This window comes from Alexandromys fortis, unplaced genomic scaffold (assembly GCF_014885135.2).
Source record: "Alexandromys fortis isolate MF-2015 unplaced genomic scaffold, M_Fortis_MF-2015_v1.1 scaffold_57, whole genome shotgun sequence".
NCBI lineage: Eukaryota > Metazoa > Chordata > Mammalia > Rodentia > Cricetidae > Alexandromys > Alexandromys fortis.
The window spans coordinates 9,544,128-9,561,982 of NW_026067941.1; the positions used below are offsets into that span (position 1 = coordinate 9,544,128).

Sequence of the window (17,855 nt, forward strand, 5' to 3'; positions counted from 1 at the left end):
CTTCATCATTATGCTTTATATGTTTCAGAACCGTTTGAATGTGACAATTTCAAGTCCAAACTACAAGGATCCAAATAATTTAGCATTCCAGGAAATTAAAATCTTTGGGACGGAGGAACTTAACAATGTCAGGGTGAAACAGAATGGTGACCTTATTCAAATGTCTCCAAAAATCTCCTACAATTCAGACATGAAGGTAAGAATTCATCCTGTGAGGGTGACTTTCATGAACCTCCATGGTGTCTTGAATCACTTCTTGTTAAGATTACATGATTTGTTGAAGGATCAGAGCCATCAGAGTCCTGATGGTCATGTCGGAGTATGGAGGAGGAAGTAAAAATGTAGATGGTTTGAGGCACCATGGCTCCAGTTTTTCCATCCTTCTTTCTTCACTCTCAGTGATTGGTTTTCTCTAACTGGATGTGGAGACAAGGTCTGAGGGATGGGATCTGAAAGTTGATGGCTTGTGTTTGAAGGTGAAGGTTGAGATAGGAGTCTTGTATTAAAATATTTAAATTGCTTTTATTTATTTACTTATTTTTAAATGTTTCTATCCATTTGTTGAACTCTATTAAGACATAATATACTCTAACATATACATTTGTAAGAAATATTTTGTGAAAAAGCTGACGGTGTGATTAACTAACTTTGGTGGTGACTAGAAAGTGGTTTTCTGGCAGATACAAGGATACCCAACCTTTCTGTATGACTTCTATTTCCTCAGCATTGTGCAGAACCTTTCCTTAGTCAACTGAGCTTGCTGATTGGTCTGTTGACAGTTGATAATTTGTCATGAGCATACAAAGAGGATACATATATTGCAAAGTTACAAATAAGGAATCAAGTGTTTGATTGTGTCTGTGGACAAGTTTAAGACATCTGAGTGATGGATATGTGAAAACAAGCTTTGTTCTTGATGGAAAATAAGATAGTTAAGATTTCATTGAAAGAGAACTCTACTGTTTGAACTAGGGTGATGAGAGATGCAATTCACATACATGAAAATATGCAAAAGTATTAAGATGGTATCTAAACCAATGTTGGTAAAATATTTACCTTGGTTTTATCTGAAAAGATGTAGTAGTTGAGACAATGCATTTAATATCACTGGTTCTTCCAGAGGTCCTACATTTGATTCCCAGTACACATGTTGGTTCACAAACACCCTTAACTCCAGTTCCAGAGGATCCAATGTTACTTCTGGCCTCTGTGGGTACACCACACACATCATGTATGCAAACAAAACACCCATACATGTAAAATAAGGCTGGATTCATTAGCTTTACATAACAAGAAGTCTGAGATGGCAAACAGATTGGAGTTTTTCTTTATCTTTCTGCAATTAAAGTTTAAAATTGAAAACTTGTTAAAATTGATTCAGAGGTTGAACTTTGTCAGAACTAGGATCTGTTTTGTCTAGTGACTGGTAGAGGATGCTTGGATACAGTCTCAATAGCCTTATTCTAAGAGAGGTGAGAAAGAAAAACAAAGTAAGTAAAGAAAAGAGAGATGGTAAAAGAGGAAGGCAGGGATAAAGCTGAAGGGACAGGACATTCTAGTCAGAAAGTAACTTTGGCTCAGCAAATGAATTCAGATTTACTCTTCTGGCCATAAATATGCCAAAGTCATTAAACTTTCAGATAATAATAGGTAGAATGTATTATTTGAACCTGAAAGACCAAGAAATAAGTGCACATTTTATACGAAGAAGATAGCTGGTAATGTGTTCAGAGAGGGCCTTGTTTTCCTAGAAAGTGTTTGTATGGTGATGCTCTCCAAGTTGAATTATTCTTGACAGGCCAGTCAAAGGGTTCAGAAACTTTGCATAATCAGGTTTAATTCCATGCCTGGCTAAGGCCTCATTCACACTTGGATGCAGAGAATTTTGAATCAGAGAAAACTTGTCATATTTGAGAGGATCTCAGGCACCCAATTAAGGAAGTCATATTTAATTCTCTAAGGTCTTGGTAGTGATCCTTCAATCAAGGCCTTATTGGAGGCTGGAGTAGAGGGCAGGGATTGGCAGGACAGGAAAGACAGGGCAGTATTCACTGGAAGGACACTGAGAAAAGGATGGTGACACCTAGAAAGTGACAGAATGCTCCAGATACGTGAATGCATTAGTCGTGCAGGTGCTGTGTAAGAAACTTCAAATAAAAGAAGAACAGGAAGAATTAGAATGGAGCACAGCAGTTGAAAGCAAATGCAGTATGTGTAACTTCAAATGTGGGTTTCTGGCCTCGGGATATGATGAGACTGGGGTGTTGTAAATGAAAGTTTATGTAAGGATATGTACTATTCCCCATTCTCACACTTAGCTGATAAATCTTAGACCAAGATAATTGGGAAAACTTGTATAAGATTCCTGAAAAAAAAAAAAAAAACCCTACTACAGCCCAAGGCACATGACTCATATTGCCCCATTTTCTAAGCATTCCACACCAAACAGGTCATGATATGGAGAGGTGATGAAAGACAAAAATAGCTTAATTTGGAAAGTGGAGGAGAAAGCCCTTTTGACCAGGGGTTATGTGGACCAGAGAAGGAATAAAATAAAAAGTGTGATCATGGCAGGGTTTTTTCCTATCTCTTTCTACAGTGTAATAGAGACGATTTTGATAGAATACTGGTATTTTCCTTTTGCCACTATCTCTTACCAATACATACAGCTGTACACTTGCCAATGGTAGTGTGCTCTTTAATTGTGAAAAGCAAGGCCTAAAGATAGATTAAGAATGAGTGTCATACTTAATTTCTGTTAAAAAAAATAAAGAGGTTCAGATCTGAAAGGCCTTTGTCCTGAGGATGAATTTGCTTTCCTTCAGGTTGCCACCATCACAGATATCCGTCTCGAGCTGGGAGAAGCATATACAGTGGAGTGGGACATCAGGAGAGACCAGGAGAAGATAGACTGCTATCCAGATGAGCAGGGTACTTCTGAGGCCAACTGCATTGCCCGTGGCTGCATCTGGGAGGTAAGCGTGCTGAAGACAGTCATGGACAGTAGATACCCTTGGAATACAAACTATAATATCATCAGCACAAGAGTGTACCCCCCCAGATTTATTAAAATCCATGGAAATAAAAAGCTCCCGATGAGCCTTATTTAGATTGAGGAATGTAATGCAGAAGATGAGGTCTTCCTGTAGTCTTGGAGACCTGGAACTTAAATCCATGCTTACTTTCTTATAGGCACGAGTGAATGATATAATAGCTTTCTCTGTATAAATTGACTTTATAGTCTATTTTGTAACTCCAGATCCCTGCTGACTTAGGATATTGACTTTTTTTCCAGGAATCCAGCTCTTCTGGGGTCCCTTATTGCTACTTTGCAGAAGAGCTGTACTCAGTCAGCAATGTTCAGTATAACTCAAATGAGGCCACAGCCGACATCTCCCTGAAGGCTTCTCGTTCTATCAACGCCTTCCCCTCTACCCCCGTGAATCCACTAAAAGTGCAAGTGATCTACCACAAGAATGACATGCTGCAGTTTAAGGTAAGCGCAGTGTGTGCAGTCAGGTGTGGGCGGGGCCTTTCCAGGTCCATCGCCCTTTGCAATCATGTGTCACAATGTTCCAAAAAAAAAAAAAAAAAAAAAAAGCAGAAAAAGAGTTTTAAGTTTTTTAGTAAAATACTATGGAGCAACATTCTAATAAAGAGAGTAACTAGATGACTTGCAGGGTAGTGGAACCTCTCCTGACTTTGAATATGTGAATGTCAGTGTGTATAAGTAATCTGTTTGGGAGAACAAAATATGGAGATCAAAGGAGACTCCTAGGAAGGCTGAGCAGGTACAGATGAATGAGTTTGGTGTAGGGGTCAGATGGGAGAAGGGCAACAGAGGGTGTGTTTGAGACCTTGAGATTGTCTTGGTCATTCATATAAACTACACGGGGAATAGGCCTAAGGAATGACTACCATGTCCATGGCTTGCAAATGTGTGTGTATGATGGGTGATGACAATGGAAGATCGGAAGTGGACCAGATTTGGGATTGATGATATAAGAGGAGGGGTATGATTCTGAACAAAATAATCGGAGACATCTTTGAAATTCTCATAGAAGTGATTTCTTTTCCTTCCATGGTTTAATCAAGCAAAGGGACTGGGGGTGAACTGGCTATCCTCTTTGTTGTTTCCTGATTAAACTGGGAGCTGCCCCGAAACAAGGGTTTGTCCTCCACCATGGTGGTATTGGGATCCCACAGAGAGGCTGCTCTCCAGTGAGCGCTCATGGTGCTGGAAGAACACAAGACAGTGATCAGGGTAGAGTGGCTTTGCCTAGACCACCCTTAGAGTCTGAGCTCAGTCTGGACTTTAGTTCTCCGGCTTCTGCTGTGATGTTGTTTTCTGTGTTCTCACCAAAGTGGAGTTAGTCGGGGGTGCAGCCTCAGTTCACACTCACTAACCATGAAGCTGCACACTGGTTCTCTCCCCCATACACACGTGTTTCTGGGCCACTTAACACGCTGGGTCTTCGTCTGTGTTGTTTCCTTACCAGAATCACTTGCTCTCAGTTTGTGCTGGGGTTTTTTGCTGCTTAACTTTAAAGATTCAGCCTGTATTTCTTCTATGAAACCATCTCGCTGTTCCTTCCCTGCAATGGCAAAGCCTTTCTGCAGAGTTCATGTCAGCTCGCATCCCCCAGGAGTGCTGAATTCTTCTTTCCTAGTTCCCATGAATTCCGGAGCTTTCGTGACACTAACCTTGGCTTGTTCAGATGCAGTCCCCACTATTTACTATTGTATCAGCAGTAGTATGTGCATCCTTAATTTATTTAGTTTTATTTTATTTTCAACAGGGATATTTTTAATCAGAGAAACTTTGATGATTTTCCCCAATTTCAAAATTGTCAGGTCTCCCTATACACACACATCCACACACAGAACATGTGCTTGGAAATAACATACCAATTTCAGAAGGAAATTTTTTATGTTAAAAGCAGTGTTGAAATGGACGAATGAATTTTCTAGACCACATAATACTGGGACCTAACCCAGATCAACCTATTTACCAGCACCTTGCTCTCTGCTATGTTGGTTAAATCCTGCATTGTGAGGTAGAATAAGACCAAACAAACAGCCGCTAGACTCTGTCAAACATGCTGAGTATGCTGAGGTATTCATTTCTAGAATACAATTCTTATCTACAGTGCTCTATTGAACTGATAGCTGACCATGAATATTTGTACTATTGGTGTCATGTTTTGACATATTTACATGATATGGATTGATCAATTCAGTATACATATGATATCTGGTGTTTCAAGTCTCTAATATTTTGTGAGGTGGAAAATTTAACATTTAAAATTTAACTAATGAGTTATTTTGAATAATATTGTTAGATTTGCAATTATATTGTTAATTGTGCAATGTTGTTAATCTTGATTTCTGTCAGCTTGCTAGGGAAACATCATAGTGTTTTTGCCATATTTTTGTATTTACATAAAATGATTTTTTTCTGGACTAGATCTTTGATCCCAACAACAAACGGTATGAAGTTCCAGTGCCTCTGAACATCCCTGCTGTTCCAGAAAGCACCAGTGAAGGCCGTCTCTATAACGTATCCATTAAGGAGAACCCATTTGGGATTGAAATTCGGAGGAAGAGTACAGGCACTGTAATGTGAGTGGGTCCTGGTCTGATTCGTTGCTCACCAGGCCCATTGTCCTGATGACACTTGGCTCAAAGCATCAGCCTGCCCACGTTCACATCCATGATGTACTAGTTACCTACGGCTGTGATAAAAAGCCATTGCCAAGACAATTTATTAAAGAGTTTATTTAACTTTGTGGCATCAGACAGTTCAAGTCCATGATGGTGAAAAGGATGCAGGCAGCAGGCAGGGCAGCAGGAACAGGTGCAAGATCACATGTTGAACTACAAACAGGAAACAGAAAGAAAACTGGGAATTTCGTGAGGCTGTGAACTCCAAAGCCTGTCCCCAGTGACATACTTCCTGTATGAAAGCTACAGCTCCCAATAGTCCCCAAATAGTGCCCAAATGAGGACCAAGTACTGAAATACCTGCGACTATGGGGGATAGCTCCTCTAGCCACCACATGAGGAAGCACTTTCTGTCCATAGAGGAAATATTTAATACTCTGAGAGTGATACTAAGGCAGTCGCAGGTTCATAGGAATTATTGAGCAAGTACTTACTTAATTCTTTCTTTGAATTAGGTTCCCATATGGTGCTGTGGTCATAGACAGATGTGCTATTTCTTCCATTAAACAAAGTTAAATTATACTATCAAGAGAAACTTGATATAGTAACAAGTGCTATGCTCAAAAATTTGGGAAATCAGATTATTTTCAAACTTAGATACCAAAATCTGAGTTTGTGTCTCTGAGAAAGAGGTGATTTTGGAAATGGAACCAATGTAAGGAGAGGTCCTGCAGGAAGTTCTGGAAAAAGGAACATCTGTGAAAGAATGAAATAAGTCATGAGCTTGAGGGAATTTATTGTTTACAATAGATGTTCCCCTGAGGTAATGGCTAGAATGGATGTAGGAGACAAAGCAGGCACAGGAGATAGGATTGAGAACAGGAAGAGCCCTGCAGGGTCCTCAGATGCTCTCAGGACAGATGAGTGTGCATGTGAGCAGGGGTGTGAGCTGGTGTGAGGTGCTCATATCACAGCCCTGGATACATGGAGGAAGTGGGCATCAGGGGTCAGGAGCTGAAGGCACAGTGAGTTTGGAGTGGTAAGGTGAAAAAAGTCACTGGATCTGGGACTGTGGACAGCAGTAAAGGGAAGCAGTGGTGCAGAGCAGGAGAATTGATGGAGACTTGGGCCTTAACCATGGTGACTGTTTAGCCACTAACTTACTAGTTTTGTTTGAGAGAGACTCCAGTACAGATGGTTTGTGAAAATGGGGACCCTGTTGTTCTCACAAAGGCAGCTGCTGTAAACCACTAGACGCTGATTTTCTGTGGCAAATGTCCCTTCTCCTTCTGCAGCTGGGACTCTGGGCTCCTTGGCTTCACCTTCAATGACATGTTCATCCGCATCTCCACCCGCCTGCCCTCCACGTACATCTATGGCTTTGGGGAAACTGAGCACCAAACTTTCAAGATAGACTTGAACTGGCACACGTGGGGCATGTTTTCCAGGGATCAGCCCCCGGGGGTAAGGACAGGGTGTTTGGGTCTGGGTTCTGTCCTTTCCATCAATGTTGTGTGTCATGTGTTTCTTTTCTGCAGACTCCATGTGACTGTTACCTTCTCCTGCTAGGCAGATGGACACATTTTGAAATGCTGCTTTCTAGTCCTATTCTTAACCAAGGAAGCTTGACACAACATAGCAATCAAGTTTCTGTTGAGTTTCTTTCCAAAGAACACAGTCCTCTAACCTCTTTTTTCCTGTATCTCTCAGTACAAGATGAACTCCTATGGTGTCCACCCTTACTACATGGGGCTAGAGGAAGACAGCAATGCCTATGGAGTCTTCCTGCTGAACAGCAATGCCATGGGTAGGATGAACCTGTGTCCCTTATTGTATGCTGACAATTTTCGAATTGCTTTATTTAATGAAAAAGTTATAGTCTTTTGGATTGGTTTTTCCTTTTATTGACCCTTTGTATATATTTTAATTATATATAATTTATGCAACTTTTATTTGTAATGCAGCTATGTAATTTGTAATGAAAGCTAGAGAGCTTTCATTTAACTTCTTCAATTCTTTCTGCACATACTCCAGAATATCTGCTATCAGTGTGTTACAGTTGAAGAGAGAGAAGGTCAGGACGCCAGGGTTAATAGGAAGGATTTCAGCATGATGTCTTTTTTTGTGTGTGTTTTCAGATGTGACATTCCAGCCCCTGCCTGCCCTAACATATAGAACCACAGGGGGCATTCTGGACTTCTTTGTGTTCTTGGGCCCAACTCCAGAGCTTGTCACTCAGCAATACACAGAGGTAGGAAGGAATGCATTTATGAAATATGTGTGTTTGTGTTTCTGTTTGTATCTCTGTGTGTACATACACTCATAATGTATTCCAGTCCTATTATGTAGGATTGCCTAGAATATATAATGTAACTGTCATTTGTTTCCTGAATTTTGCCATCTCTCTCAGGACAAGTTATAATATGAAATATTGGAGAATGAATATAATTCTATAAGTATTTAAATTATGCTTTCTCCAGTTGTGGTAAAGTATTTTTGGTAACTATTGGTGCGTTTAGTGTGGCGGAGAGCTACAGTGGTAGTGATCTTGGTGTTGTGAGGAGGGCGGGTATTGAATGTAGTGGTAGCACTATTGGTAAATGTGATTTTGAGGATGGTGACCGTTATGGTGATAATGTTAGAGGGGAAAACAGGGCATGAATTGAGGATGAAAGTGACAGCGCTGGATTTGATATTGGGAGCTGAGAGAGTAAGGTCCTGACAGTGGTGGTGGTGGTTGAGCAGATGATGTTATGGCAGTAGTGCTATTGGTAAGGGTGCGTATGACTATGATGGCAGTGGAGTTATCATGATGACAGATTACATCACGACATTGTCACAGTGGGTACAGTGTGGTGATAGAGACAGTATCTGTACCTGCGGTCCTGGTGGTGGGAGTCATGGTCACGGGGAATGATAACATTGTTGGTGACAACATCAACAAACATGTATGAAGTATCTACTGCATCTATTACTTAATACATGTGAGAGGGTGTCTCACAGACTAAGTTACTCAGTCAAATCCACATTCAAAAGTTCCCACTATTAGGTCTGATTTGCAGGTAAAAAACAAGCACAAATGTTATGTAACTGCTCATGTTCACAATCAGCAAGAGCTAGAGAGTGTATTCTTACATTAGCTAGTTCCCTCTTTGTTGTGCGTTTTTAGATTCTAAATTATATGTCTAGGAATATGAATAAAATCAGGTTTCCAGAATTCCTGAAAAGTGTGCTCTGGGAAGCTGTAGGCTTTCTGTAGTGTGTCCCCGGTGTTCCACACACTCTTACAGTTACTCTCTGCGTTTGAAATTGGTGTCTAATTTGGTAAAAATATTATGACTTTATATCCAGCTTTCATCCAGCTTCTCCTCTAACATTCCAATACTCTTTGTCTTTTTTCTAGTTGATTGGTCGGCCTGTGATGGTACCTTACTGGTCCCTGGGATTCCAGCTGTGTCGCTATGGATATGAGAATGATACTGAGATCGCCAACCTGTATGATGAGATGGTGGCTAAGCAGATCCCCTATGTATGTACATCTGCTGAGGATTTGTTTGTCAGATTTAAGTGTTTTTTAATGACACAGTGTGCTTTTTCATGTCATATCACACTGAGCCTAAACCATCCATAGTTATTCTGGGGAGACCACTGTCCTCAAAACAATGGTGGCTTAGACTAACAAAGAGAAACTGGCTCATAGGTACTGTCTCCTGTACCAGGCTTTCCTTTGCTTCTTGACTGACTTCAAGGTAGTTAATTATGCTGTTCTTACCGATATGCTAATGAAACAGCACTCTAAAACTAATTTTGCTTAGTTTAGGAAACTTAGCCCAAACTCAATGAGCCCATCCTTCATGAGGATTGCTTTGTTTGGTCCAGCACAGCACAATGCTCCCTGATTCTGACCTCTCACTGGCTCCATGCTAGGAGCCTGTATTGAGTTTGGAGTGGAATCACATAACAAAACAGGGACATTCACTTCAAAACCAGAGGTCTGATAATCAGAAATTATTTTGTGAACCTTTGTGTTTGTCAAGAACGTATTGTTATGTGTTTCATTAATGCAAAGCACTGTGTAACATAGTGTTTTTCAACTTTTGGAGCCAAAGGGCCCTTCCACAGGGATTGTCTGAGACCATCAGAAAACACTGATATTTGCATTATAATCCACAACAGTAGCAGAAGTACAGTTATAAAATAGCAATGTAAATAATTTTATGAATGTGGCTCACACATCATAGGGAACTGTCTTAAAGGATCCCAACATTACGAAGGTTCAGAAGCACTGTTGTAATAGAGAGTCTCAATGAGAGCAGGGTATTTGATCACCTCCAACACTGGTCCTCTACAGTGAGCACTGTTTTAATATGAATATTTTATAATAAAACTATGATCTATAATATATTAAGAGTGGATGTTTGACATTGTTTTCTGTGTAAAATCATCACTGATTTCAGGACACATTCATAGAGAAAGTCAAAGCACATTTTCCTATAGTGTTTTTATTTATTTATTTTTTACAACAGCCTTTGCAGACAGGCATTGGTACTCATCTTACACTTTTGTTGATGTCGAGATGAATTTTTTTGTTTGTTTCTGAAGTAAATAAAAAACATCAGTGCATATCCCCAAGTCCAAAGCTACAGTGTGGCATACATAGGGGTGGACTAGCTGGGTAGAAGCTGCAGGAACTGCTGGAGCCTGAACTCTCCAGCCAGCAACCACTCTTTCCTGTGTCCTCCCAGGATGTGCAGTACTCAGACATCGACTACATGGAGAGGCAGCTGGACTTCACCCTCAGCCCCAAGTTCTCTGGGTTTCCAGACCTGATCAATCGCATGAAGAAAGATGGGATGCGGGTCATCCTCATTCTGGTTAGTCCATTGTGAATGTGTACACTGTGCTTGGGACAATGGATGGGACTGTGTAAAAATTGCTTAGAATGTCTGTCCTTTCCAGTTCTTGGAGAGAAACAGAAGTCAGTTTCTGTAAGTGTATTTCATGGCAGTCACAGAAACTCTATAATGAAATTGGGAATTTCCATTTTCTATCCTGTCTTTTTTTTTTTTTTAATCATCTTCTGCCTTAGTTTTCCACCTGCCTTGTGCTCTGATTTCAGGACCCAGCCATTTCTGGCAATGAGACACAGCCCTACCCTGCCTTCGAACGGGGTATAGAGAAGAACGTCTTCATCCGATATCCCAATGGTGGAGACATTGTCTGGGGAAAGGTATGAGCTCTGTGTTGATCCAGCCAGACTCACACAAGGCCAGAGCCACTGTTAGCAGTCTACGGAAATGTTGATTTTGGGGCCTGTTGTGTGTGGTCTTTAAAGTTGTGGTTTTCTTTCTTTCTTTCTTTCTTTCTTTCTTTCTTTCTTTCTTTCTTTCTTTCTTTCTTTCTTTCTTTTTTTGTTTTTACTTTCTTTTTTTCCAGCTAATACCTGCTGATCTACTTAAGCACTTTGTGGAATCTATTTTCCTTTAGGGACATCCTCCTCTCTGGCATCTATTAGTCCTAGATCCTTGGCTTACGGTTTCCTAAGAAATTAATTGTATAAACATTTGTTCAGCACATGTCTGGTAAATCTTCTCTCTCCATAGGTCTGGCCTGATTACCCTGGTGTTGAAGTGGACTCCTCTCTAGACTGGGATGCTCAACTGGAGGTAAAAGGCACTCGGTGGATGCTGGATGTGGTCAGGGTTTTCAGGAAGAGGCAGCCATGTCTAGGACATTAGATGTGTCTGCACAGAGGACAGAGACATGTGAGAAAGAACCATGTAGGAGCCATGCTCCTCCTGTCAGTCTGAGAACCATTATTTTATGGTTATCTATGTTTTATTTCAAGTTGTGACGCTGGCATTCTTGACCATAGGGTTTAAGATACAATATGCTCAATTTCCCTGCCCATAGTTTCCTATGTCACAATGGCAATTCAATGTGGTCAGTTCCTGAGGGCTATGAACTCAGAACTGTATGCTCGTCCTGACAGTTTTCAGCCTTTTTCCTCAGTTATGGGATCCTTTTCTCCATGTATGTTTGTGTGCACACACAGGCTGCTCCATGTCCACATGTTTCTCTGGCACCACCCTTCCGTCTTGCACTGGGCCTCTCGACTTTCCTTTTCCTTTCAGTTGTAGTCTCGTATTCTTAATTTGCTTTCTTCTGTGAACAGGCTTTACCATCTAATGGGACCAAGTAGCCTAGGTTTCTGCTCTATGTTCTTCTCTTCTTCGTTTGCTTCTGTGTCTTGCATGAATAAATCATTGACACTACTAGCAGTAGAAGCATCAGACCCTCCTCTTCCTAAAATGTTCATCCAAAGCACCGAGTCTGCCTGTTTATTTTTCTGAGTTTTCTGATACACCCTGTGAGCAGTGTGTACACTGTTGGGAGGTAGCTGCTCTTGGTCTTCACTGTTTGCTGGACCTTTAACTCTTCCCTAACAATGGTCATAATTGAGGGACTGGAATTGTACCAGTGTGTGCTGTAAGGAAGTCCTAGTGTATGCTTAATGTGGGATGGAAGAATTGATGATGAAGCTGGCTTATATGTGGTTTGTAAGGGACAGTTGAGATCTAGAAACCCCGTTAGATTCAAGAATATATCAGCTAAGGCATCATTCTGGACACAAGCACAGAGTTTTCAATTTCGGATTTAATCATACAAAGCCCAGGATCCCCCTGAGCAGTCCATTCCATACAATGCAGCTGGTTTCGAAATTCTGGGTAGGTATATTATTTATGCCTTTGATCTTTACTCTTAAATCTTTTTTTTACAAAGTCAAGTATGTTTTATTACATAGGTTCTATTCAGACAATCACTCCACAACTGTGGAGATATAAGAATTCATTCAGTTCTTAGTATTTGCCTCCTTCCTGTATGATATATTCATTTACAATAAATTGATTATATTTTAATTTGACAGCAATACCGAGCTTATGTGGCCTTCCCAGACTTTTTCCGTAATTCAACTGCCGAGTGGTGGAAGAAGGAGATTCAAGAACTCCATACAAACACAGATAATCCAGGAAAGAGCTTGAAGTTTGATGGCCTGTGGATTGTAAGTGTTTATGGATCTGTCTATGCATACATGAGTATGGGTGTGTTTGTGTGTATAGGTGCTGTTTTTAGCATGTGGAACCAAATCATTGGGCAAGTTGATAATAATTTCCAGTAAAAGGTTTCAGACCTAGCAAAGTGCTGATCATCGAATCAAACTTAGGATTGTCCTCAGCATAGTACATGGGAACCTGTCTGAAGTTCCTAATGTGAAACTTCCACAACAGTTAGTGGGAATTCCATAAACCATTGTTTGTCCTAATGGAAAAAATGAAACAGTATAGCCAGTCATGTTCCAGTTATTTGTTATTTCTAGCCTTTCCTTTCCAGTGTTCGCGATTCCCCTCTGTGCAGCCTCTATAGAGATGCTAAATATTGAATTGTGACCCCTTCTTTGTTCTTACATTGAGTGAACTTAATTGTCTTTAAAAAATAACCTATAATCTCACTATTTTTAGGATATGAATGAACCTTCCAGCTTTGTGAATGGGGCAGTTCCTTCTGGCTGCAGAGATACTACTCTGAACCATCCTCCCTACATGCCACGTAAGGACCGTGGGATCTCTTCACTTGATGTGCAGTGGATGGAAGAAAGATGAGCTTAGCATCCTGGGGTTTCCCTGACCATCAAAGACACCTCCTCATCATTATTGTGGTTTAATAGGGTCTATGTGAAAAGTATGTCATATTATCCAACTGGGAACATTTCTTGAATTTGTCCAGAAATCACTCAACCATGATAATGTCTCTGTGGTGTGATGACTTACAAAATTTCTTTTTCCACCAACATGTACAGTGAAGTGGATTCCCCTTTTCATGGAGCTGGTAGACTTTAGAGTCATTCATGTTTATAGCTTAATTAATTCCATGCCCTTTCTGAGTTGTGTGAGCTTCCAGACATATTACAAAATCAATGTGTCCTAAAGTGTAATAGGCATACAACACTATCTATTCACATAAATATGATAAGAAGGATATGAAATAACTTCTGTATTAAAAGNAGCCATGTCTAGGACATTAGATGTGTCTGCACAGAGGACAGGGACATGTGAGAAAGAACCATATAGGAGCCATGCTCCTCCTGTCAGTCTGAGATAAATTATTTTATGGTTATCTATGTTTTACTTGAAGTTGTGATGTTGGCATTATTGACCATAGGGTTGAAGATACAATGTGCTCAAGTTTCCTGCCCATAGTTTCCAATGTCACAATGGCAATTTCAAATGCACAGCTGTCAGTTCCTAAGGGCTGTGAACTCGGAACTGGATGCTAGCCTTGACAGTTTCCAGCCTTTGTCCTCAGTTATGGGATCCTTTTCTCCATGTATGTTTATGTTCACACACAGGCTGCTCCATGTCCACATGATACTCCAGGATCACCCTTCCATCCTGCCCTGGGCCTCTCGACTTTCCTTTTCCTTTCAGTTTTAGTCTCGTATTATTAATTTGCTTTCTTCTGTGGACAGGCTTTTCCATTTAATGGGACCAAGTGGCCTAGGTTTCAGTCCTAATTTTTTATTATCTGCATTTACATATGTGTTTTACATGAATAAATTCATTGACACACCTGGCAGAAGAATCATCAGACGCTTTTCTTTCTCAAATGTTTTTCCAAAGCACTGAGTCAGCCTGTTTATTTTTCTATGAGTTTTCTGATACACCTGTGAGCAGTGTGTACACTCTTGGGAGGTAGCTGTCCTTGAACTTTAGTATTTGCTGAACTTTTAACTCTTCTACAACAATGGCAATAATTGGTGAACTGGAATTGTATCAGTATGTGCTGTTGGGAAGCATAAGATAGTCCTAGTGTATCAGAAATTTGTGATAGGTGAGATGATGTTGAAGTTGGTCTATATGTGGTTTTCAAGGTGCATCTGAGATCTACAAACTGTGTTAGATTCAAGAATTTATCAGGTACAATCCCAGAGAACCTAGACAACAAAGAGGACCCTAAGAGAGACATACATGGATCTAATCTACTTTGAAAGTAGAAAAAGTCAAGGTTTCCTGATTAAATTGGGAGCATGGGGATCATGGAAGAGGTTAGAAGGGGAGGGAAAGAGAAGGGAGGGGGAAAGAAATTTTATCATGTAAGGTATCATCTGGACACAAGCATAGAGTTTTCAATTTAAGTTTTAATCATGATAAGTCCAGGATCTGCCTGACAAGTCTATTCCATACAGTGTATAAGGTCCCTAAATGCTGGGAAGGTATTATTATTTATGCTTTTTAATCTTTACTCTTAAATCTTTTTCTCTTAAGTCAAGTAGGTTTTATTACATAGGCTCTATTCAGACTATGACTCTGTACAACTGTGGAAATTTAAGAATGTGCTTGCATTCTATATGATATATTTATTTACAACAAATTGGTTATATTTTAATTTGACAGTTATACCGAGCTTATGTGGCCTTCCCAGACTTTTTCCGTGATTCAACTGCCAAGTGGTGGAAGCAGGAGATTCAAGAACTCTACACCAACCCACGGGACCCAGAAAAGAGCTTGAAGTTTGATGGCCTGTGGATTGTAAGTGTGTATGGATTTGTCTGTGTATGCCTGAGTATAGTGTTTATGTGTGTATGTGTTGTTTTTAGCATGTGGATCCATGACATTTGGCAATTATTTGATAATAATTTCCAGTAAAAGATTTCAGACATAGCAAAGTGCTGATCATCCAATCGAACTTAGAATTGTCCTCAGCATAGTATGTGGTAACCTGTTTGAATTTCCTTCTGTGAGACCTCCCAGCAGTTAGTGGGAATTCCTTAAAGCATTGCTTGTTCTAATGGAAAAAAATGAAATCGTCTAGCCAATCATGTTAAGGTTATTTGTTCTTTTCCAGTGTTTCATGATTCCCCTCTGTGCAGCCTCTATAGAGATGCTAAATATTGAACGTGTAACCACTTTTTTGTTCCTGCATTGACAGAATTTAAGTGTCTTTAAAAATAACCCATAATCCTGCTATTTGTAGGATATGAATGAACCTTCCAGCTTTGTGAATGGGGCAGTGCCTTCTGGCTGCAGCGATACTACTCTGAACCATCCTCCCTACATGCCACGTAAGGACCATGTGATCTCTTCACTTGATGTACAGTGGCTGGAAAAAAGATGAGCTCAGTATGCTGGGATTACCCTGATCATAAAGGGTGCTTCTTCATTATTATTTAAGATTAATAGGGTCTAAGTCAAAAGCACATCATATTATCCAATTGGAGATGTTAGAAAATTTCTTTAATTTGTCCAGAAATAACTCAAATGTGATAATGTCTCTGTGGTGTGACTACTTAAAGAATTCTTTTCCACCAATATGAACATGAAGTAACTTTCCCTTTGCATGGACCTGGTAGACTTTGAAATCACGCACAGTAATAGATTTGCTGCACATGCAATGCCTTTTCTGAGTCAAGAATTAAGAGTCAAGGCTGATCTTCACTTACTTTTCCTTATTCCTTCAGATTTGGAAGCCAGGGACAGGGGCCTGAGCAGCAAGACCCTGTGCATGGAGAGCGAGCAGATGCTTCCAGATGAGTCCCGGCTGCGGCATTATGATGTGCACAACCTGTACGGGTGGTCCCAGACCAGACCCACCTATGAGTGAGTGATCCTCTGCTTTCTCCAGCTGATGGCACTGTAGGGACAGTCAGTGATGGTTTATCTTCCATTTTCAATACTAAGGGCTGAAAAGTAATCTAACTATAACTTTGTAGAGGTTTGTATTTATTAAGCAATCATTCTATGAGCATGTGTTCACACACTGTGATTATATGGAAGCAAAATCTAAACAAGGTACCATCACATCAGTGGGAAACAGTGCCTGTGAGGCCCACTCATTTGGGGAGAGCAGGTCACTACACAATGAAGCAAGTGCCATAGTTAGAAGACAAACAGGAAGAGGAAGACTGCAACTTCCCTCCGTTATTTCAGAATTGGATGACCATTAAGATGTCTGCATTCTATTGTTGTTTGTTTCTTAATTATTGCTGTCACCTTCATCAGATAGTCAATGTTTCTTGTATTGAATGACATCATATCCTGTGCCCATTGTATAATAGTAATTATCTTCTAGGAAACTTCTCAAATACAGAAAACCAAGTATTGAGTAAATGACTAAGACCCTTCCTTTATTGAAGGTTCCCCTTTTTGTGACAACCTTGGGTTCATCACATGATGATTTTGTTAATGATAAAACGTCATGGAAATGGTGATACCCACCAGCAGAGTCCTAACAATCAGACTTCCAGATTCTCTCCAATGATGCGGCACACATTTGCCACCACAAAAAGGTGTGGAGGAGGAGCTCCATTGCCTTCCTTTCCCTGCCCTTCTTTACTATACATTCTTGTTCCCCAACCAGAGCTGTGCAGGAGGTGACAGGAGAGAGAGGGATCGTCATCACTCGCTCCACATTCCCCACTTCTGGACGATGGGCAGGACACTGGCTGGGAGACAACACAGCTGCCTGGGACCAGCTGAAGAAATCCATCATTGGTGTGTGGGTTGTGCCCTCTGCTGGCTATGGGTGGACTGGGGAGTGAGTAGGACCTTTGGTGTAGGGGGCTTAGAAGGCAGAGAACGATGCCTGTCCTGACCCTGCTGCATCTCTCCTTGCAGGCATGATGGAGTTCAGTCTCTTTGGCATCTCCTATGTAAGTGCTCTTGCATGCTCCTCCTCCCTAGGAAGATGGCAGCATCCCCCAGAAAGCACCAAGAGCTGATTTTGCTCCTTGTTGTTTCAGACTGGAGCAGACATCTGTGGGTTCTTTCAAGATGCTGAGTATGAGATGTGCATTCGCTGGATGCAGCTGGGCGCCTTTTACCCCTTCTCCAGGAACCACAACACCATTGGGACCAAGGTGGGATGTCAGCTTCCTCACCTCTATATGTCACTGTAAATGCTCCCTCGGCTGTTGAGAGCAATCCTGCTGCCTGTGTTCCCTGGGACGTCTTCAGCGTCATTGCTCCTTGTCTTGTAAACTGTAGTCTTCAATATTATTTTGATGACTTTTTCTTTAGGGACTATTTTATACTATATTTCATGAAGATGATATTTTTTCTGTTAGAAATTTGCTGATATTTACCAGTTAATTAAGAATATTCAAGGAGTCCTATTCATCATTTTCTACAGTTTAT

General features: G+C 40.7%; 1 protein-coding gene across 15 annotated transcripts in view; it reads left to right on the forward strand.

The window, feature by feature from the left end:
- Mgam (maltase-glucoamylase) overlaps positions 1 to 17,855 on the forward strand; it is a 240,025-nt gene that overhangs the window by 109,505 nt on the left and 112,665 nt on the right. For 4 of the 15 annotated variants that reach the window (XR_007592850.1, XM_050148095.1, XM_050148104.1 and 1 more), the window contains exons 70-86: positions 29 to 196; positions 2,826 to 2,975; positions 3,296 to 3,496; positions 5,468 to 5,622; positions 6,960 to 7,128; positions 7,375 to 7,471; positions 7,803 to 7,915; positions 9,068 to 9,193; positions 10,410 to 10,538; positions 10,784 to 10,894; positions 11,268 to 11,330; positions 12,593 to 12,727; positions 13,185 to 13,272; positions 16,181 to 16,319; positions 17,080 to 17,213; positions 17,337 to 17,371; positions 17,462 to 17,578. Coding sequence is in view for 14 of the 15 variants with exons in the window: in XM_050148095.1 (XP_050004052.1) it covers positions 29 to 196; positions 2,826 to 2,975; positions 3,296 to 3,496; positions 5,468 to 5,622; positions 6,960 to 7,128; positions 7,375 to 7,471; positions 7,803 to 7,915; positions 9,068 to 9,193; positions 10,410 to 10,538; positions 10,784 to 10,894; positions 11,268 to 11,330; positions 12,593 to 12,727; positions 13,185 to 13,272; positions 16,181 to 16,319; positions 17,080 to 17,213; positions 17,337 to 17,371; positions 17,462 to 17,578 (2,130 nt within the window). In the remaining variant the exon portion in view is untranslated. Of the gene's footprint in view, positions 1 to 28; positions 197 to 2,825; positions 2,976 to 3,295; positions 3,497 to 5,467; positions 5,623 to 6,959; positions 7,129 to 7,374; positions 7,472 to 7,802; positions 7,916 to 9,067; positions 9,194 to 10,409; positions 10,539 to 10,783; positions 10,895 to 11,267; positions 11,331 to 12,592; positions 12,728 to 13,184; positions 13,273 to 15,116; positions 15,252 to 15,696; positions 15,785 to 16,180; positions 16,320 to 17,079; positions 17,214 to 17,336; positions 17,372 to 17,461; positions 17,579 to 17,855 lie in introns of all 15 variants that reach the window. The other 11 variants (XM_050148093.1, XM_050148103.1, XM_050148102.1 and 8 more) reach the window with 11 other exon arrangements.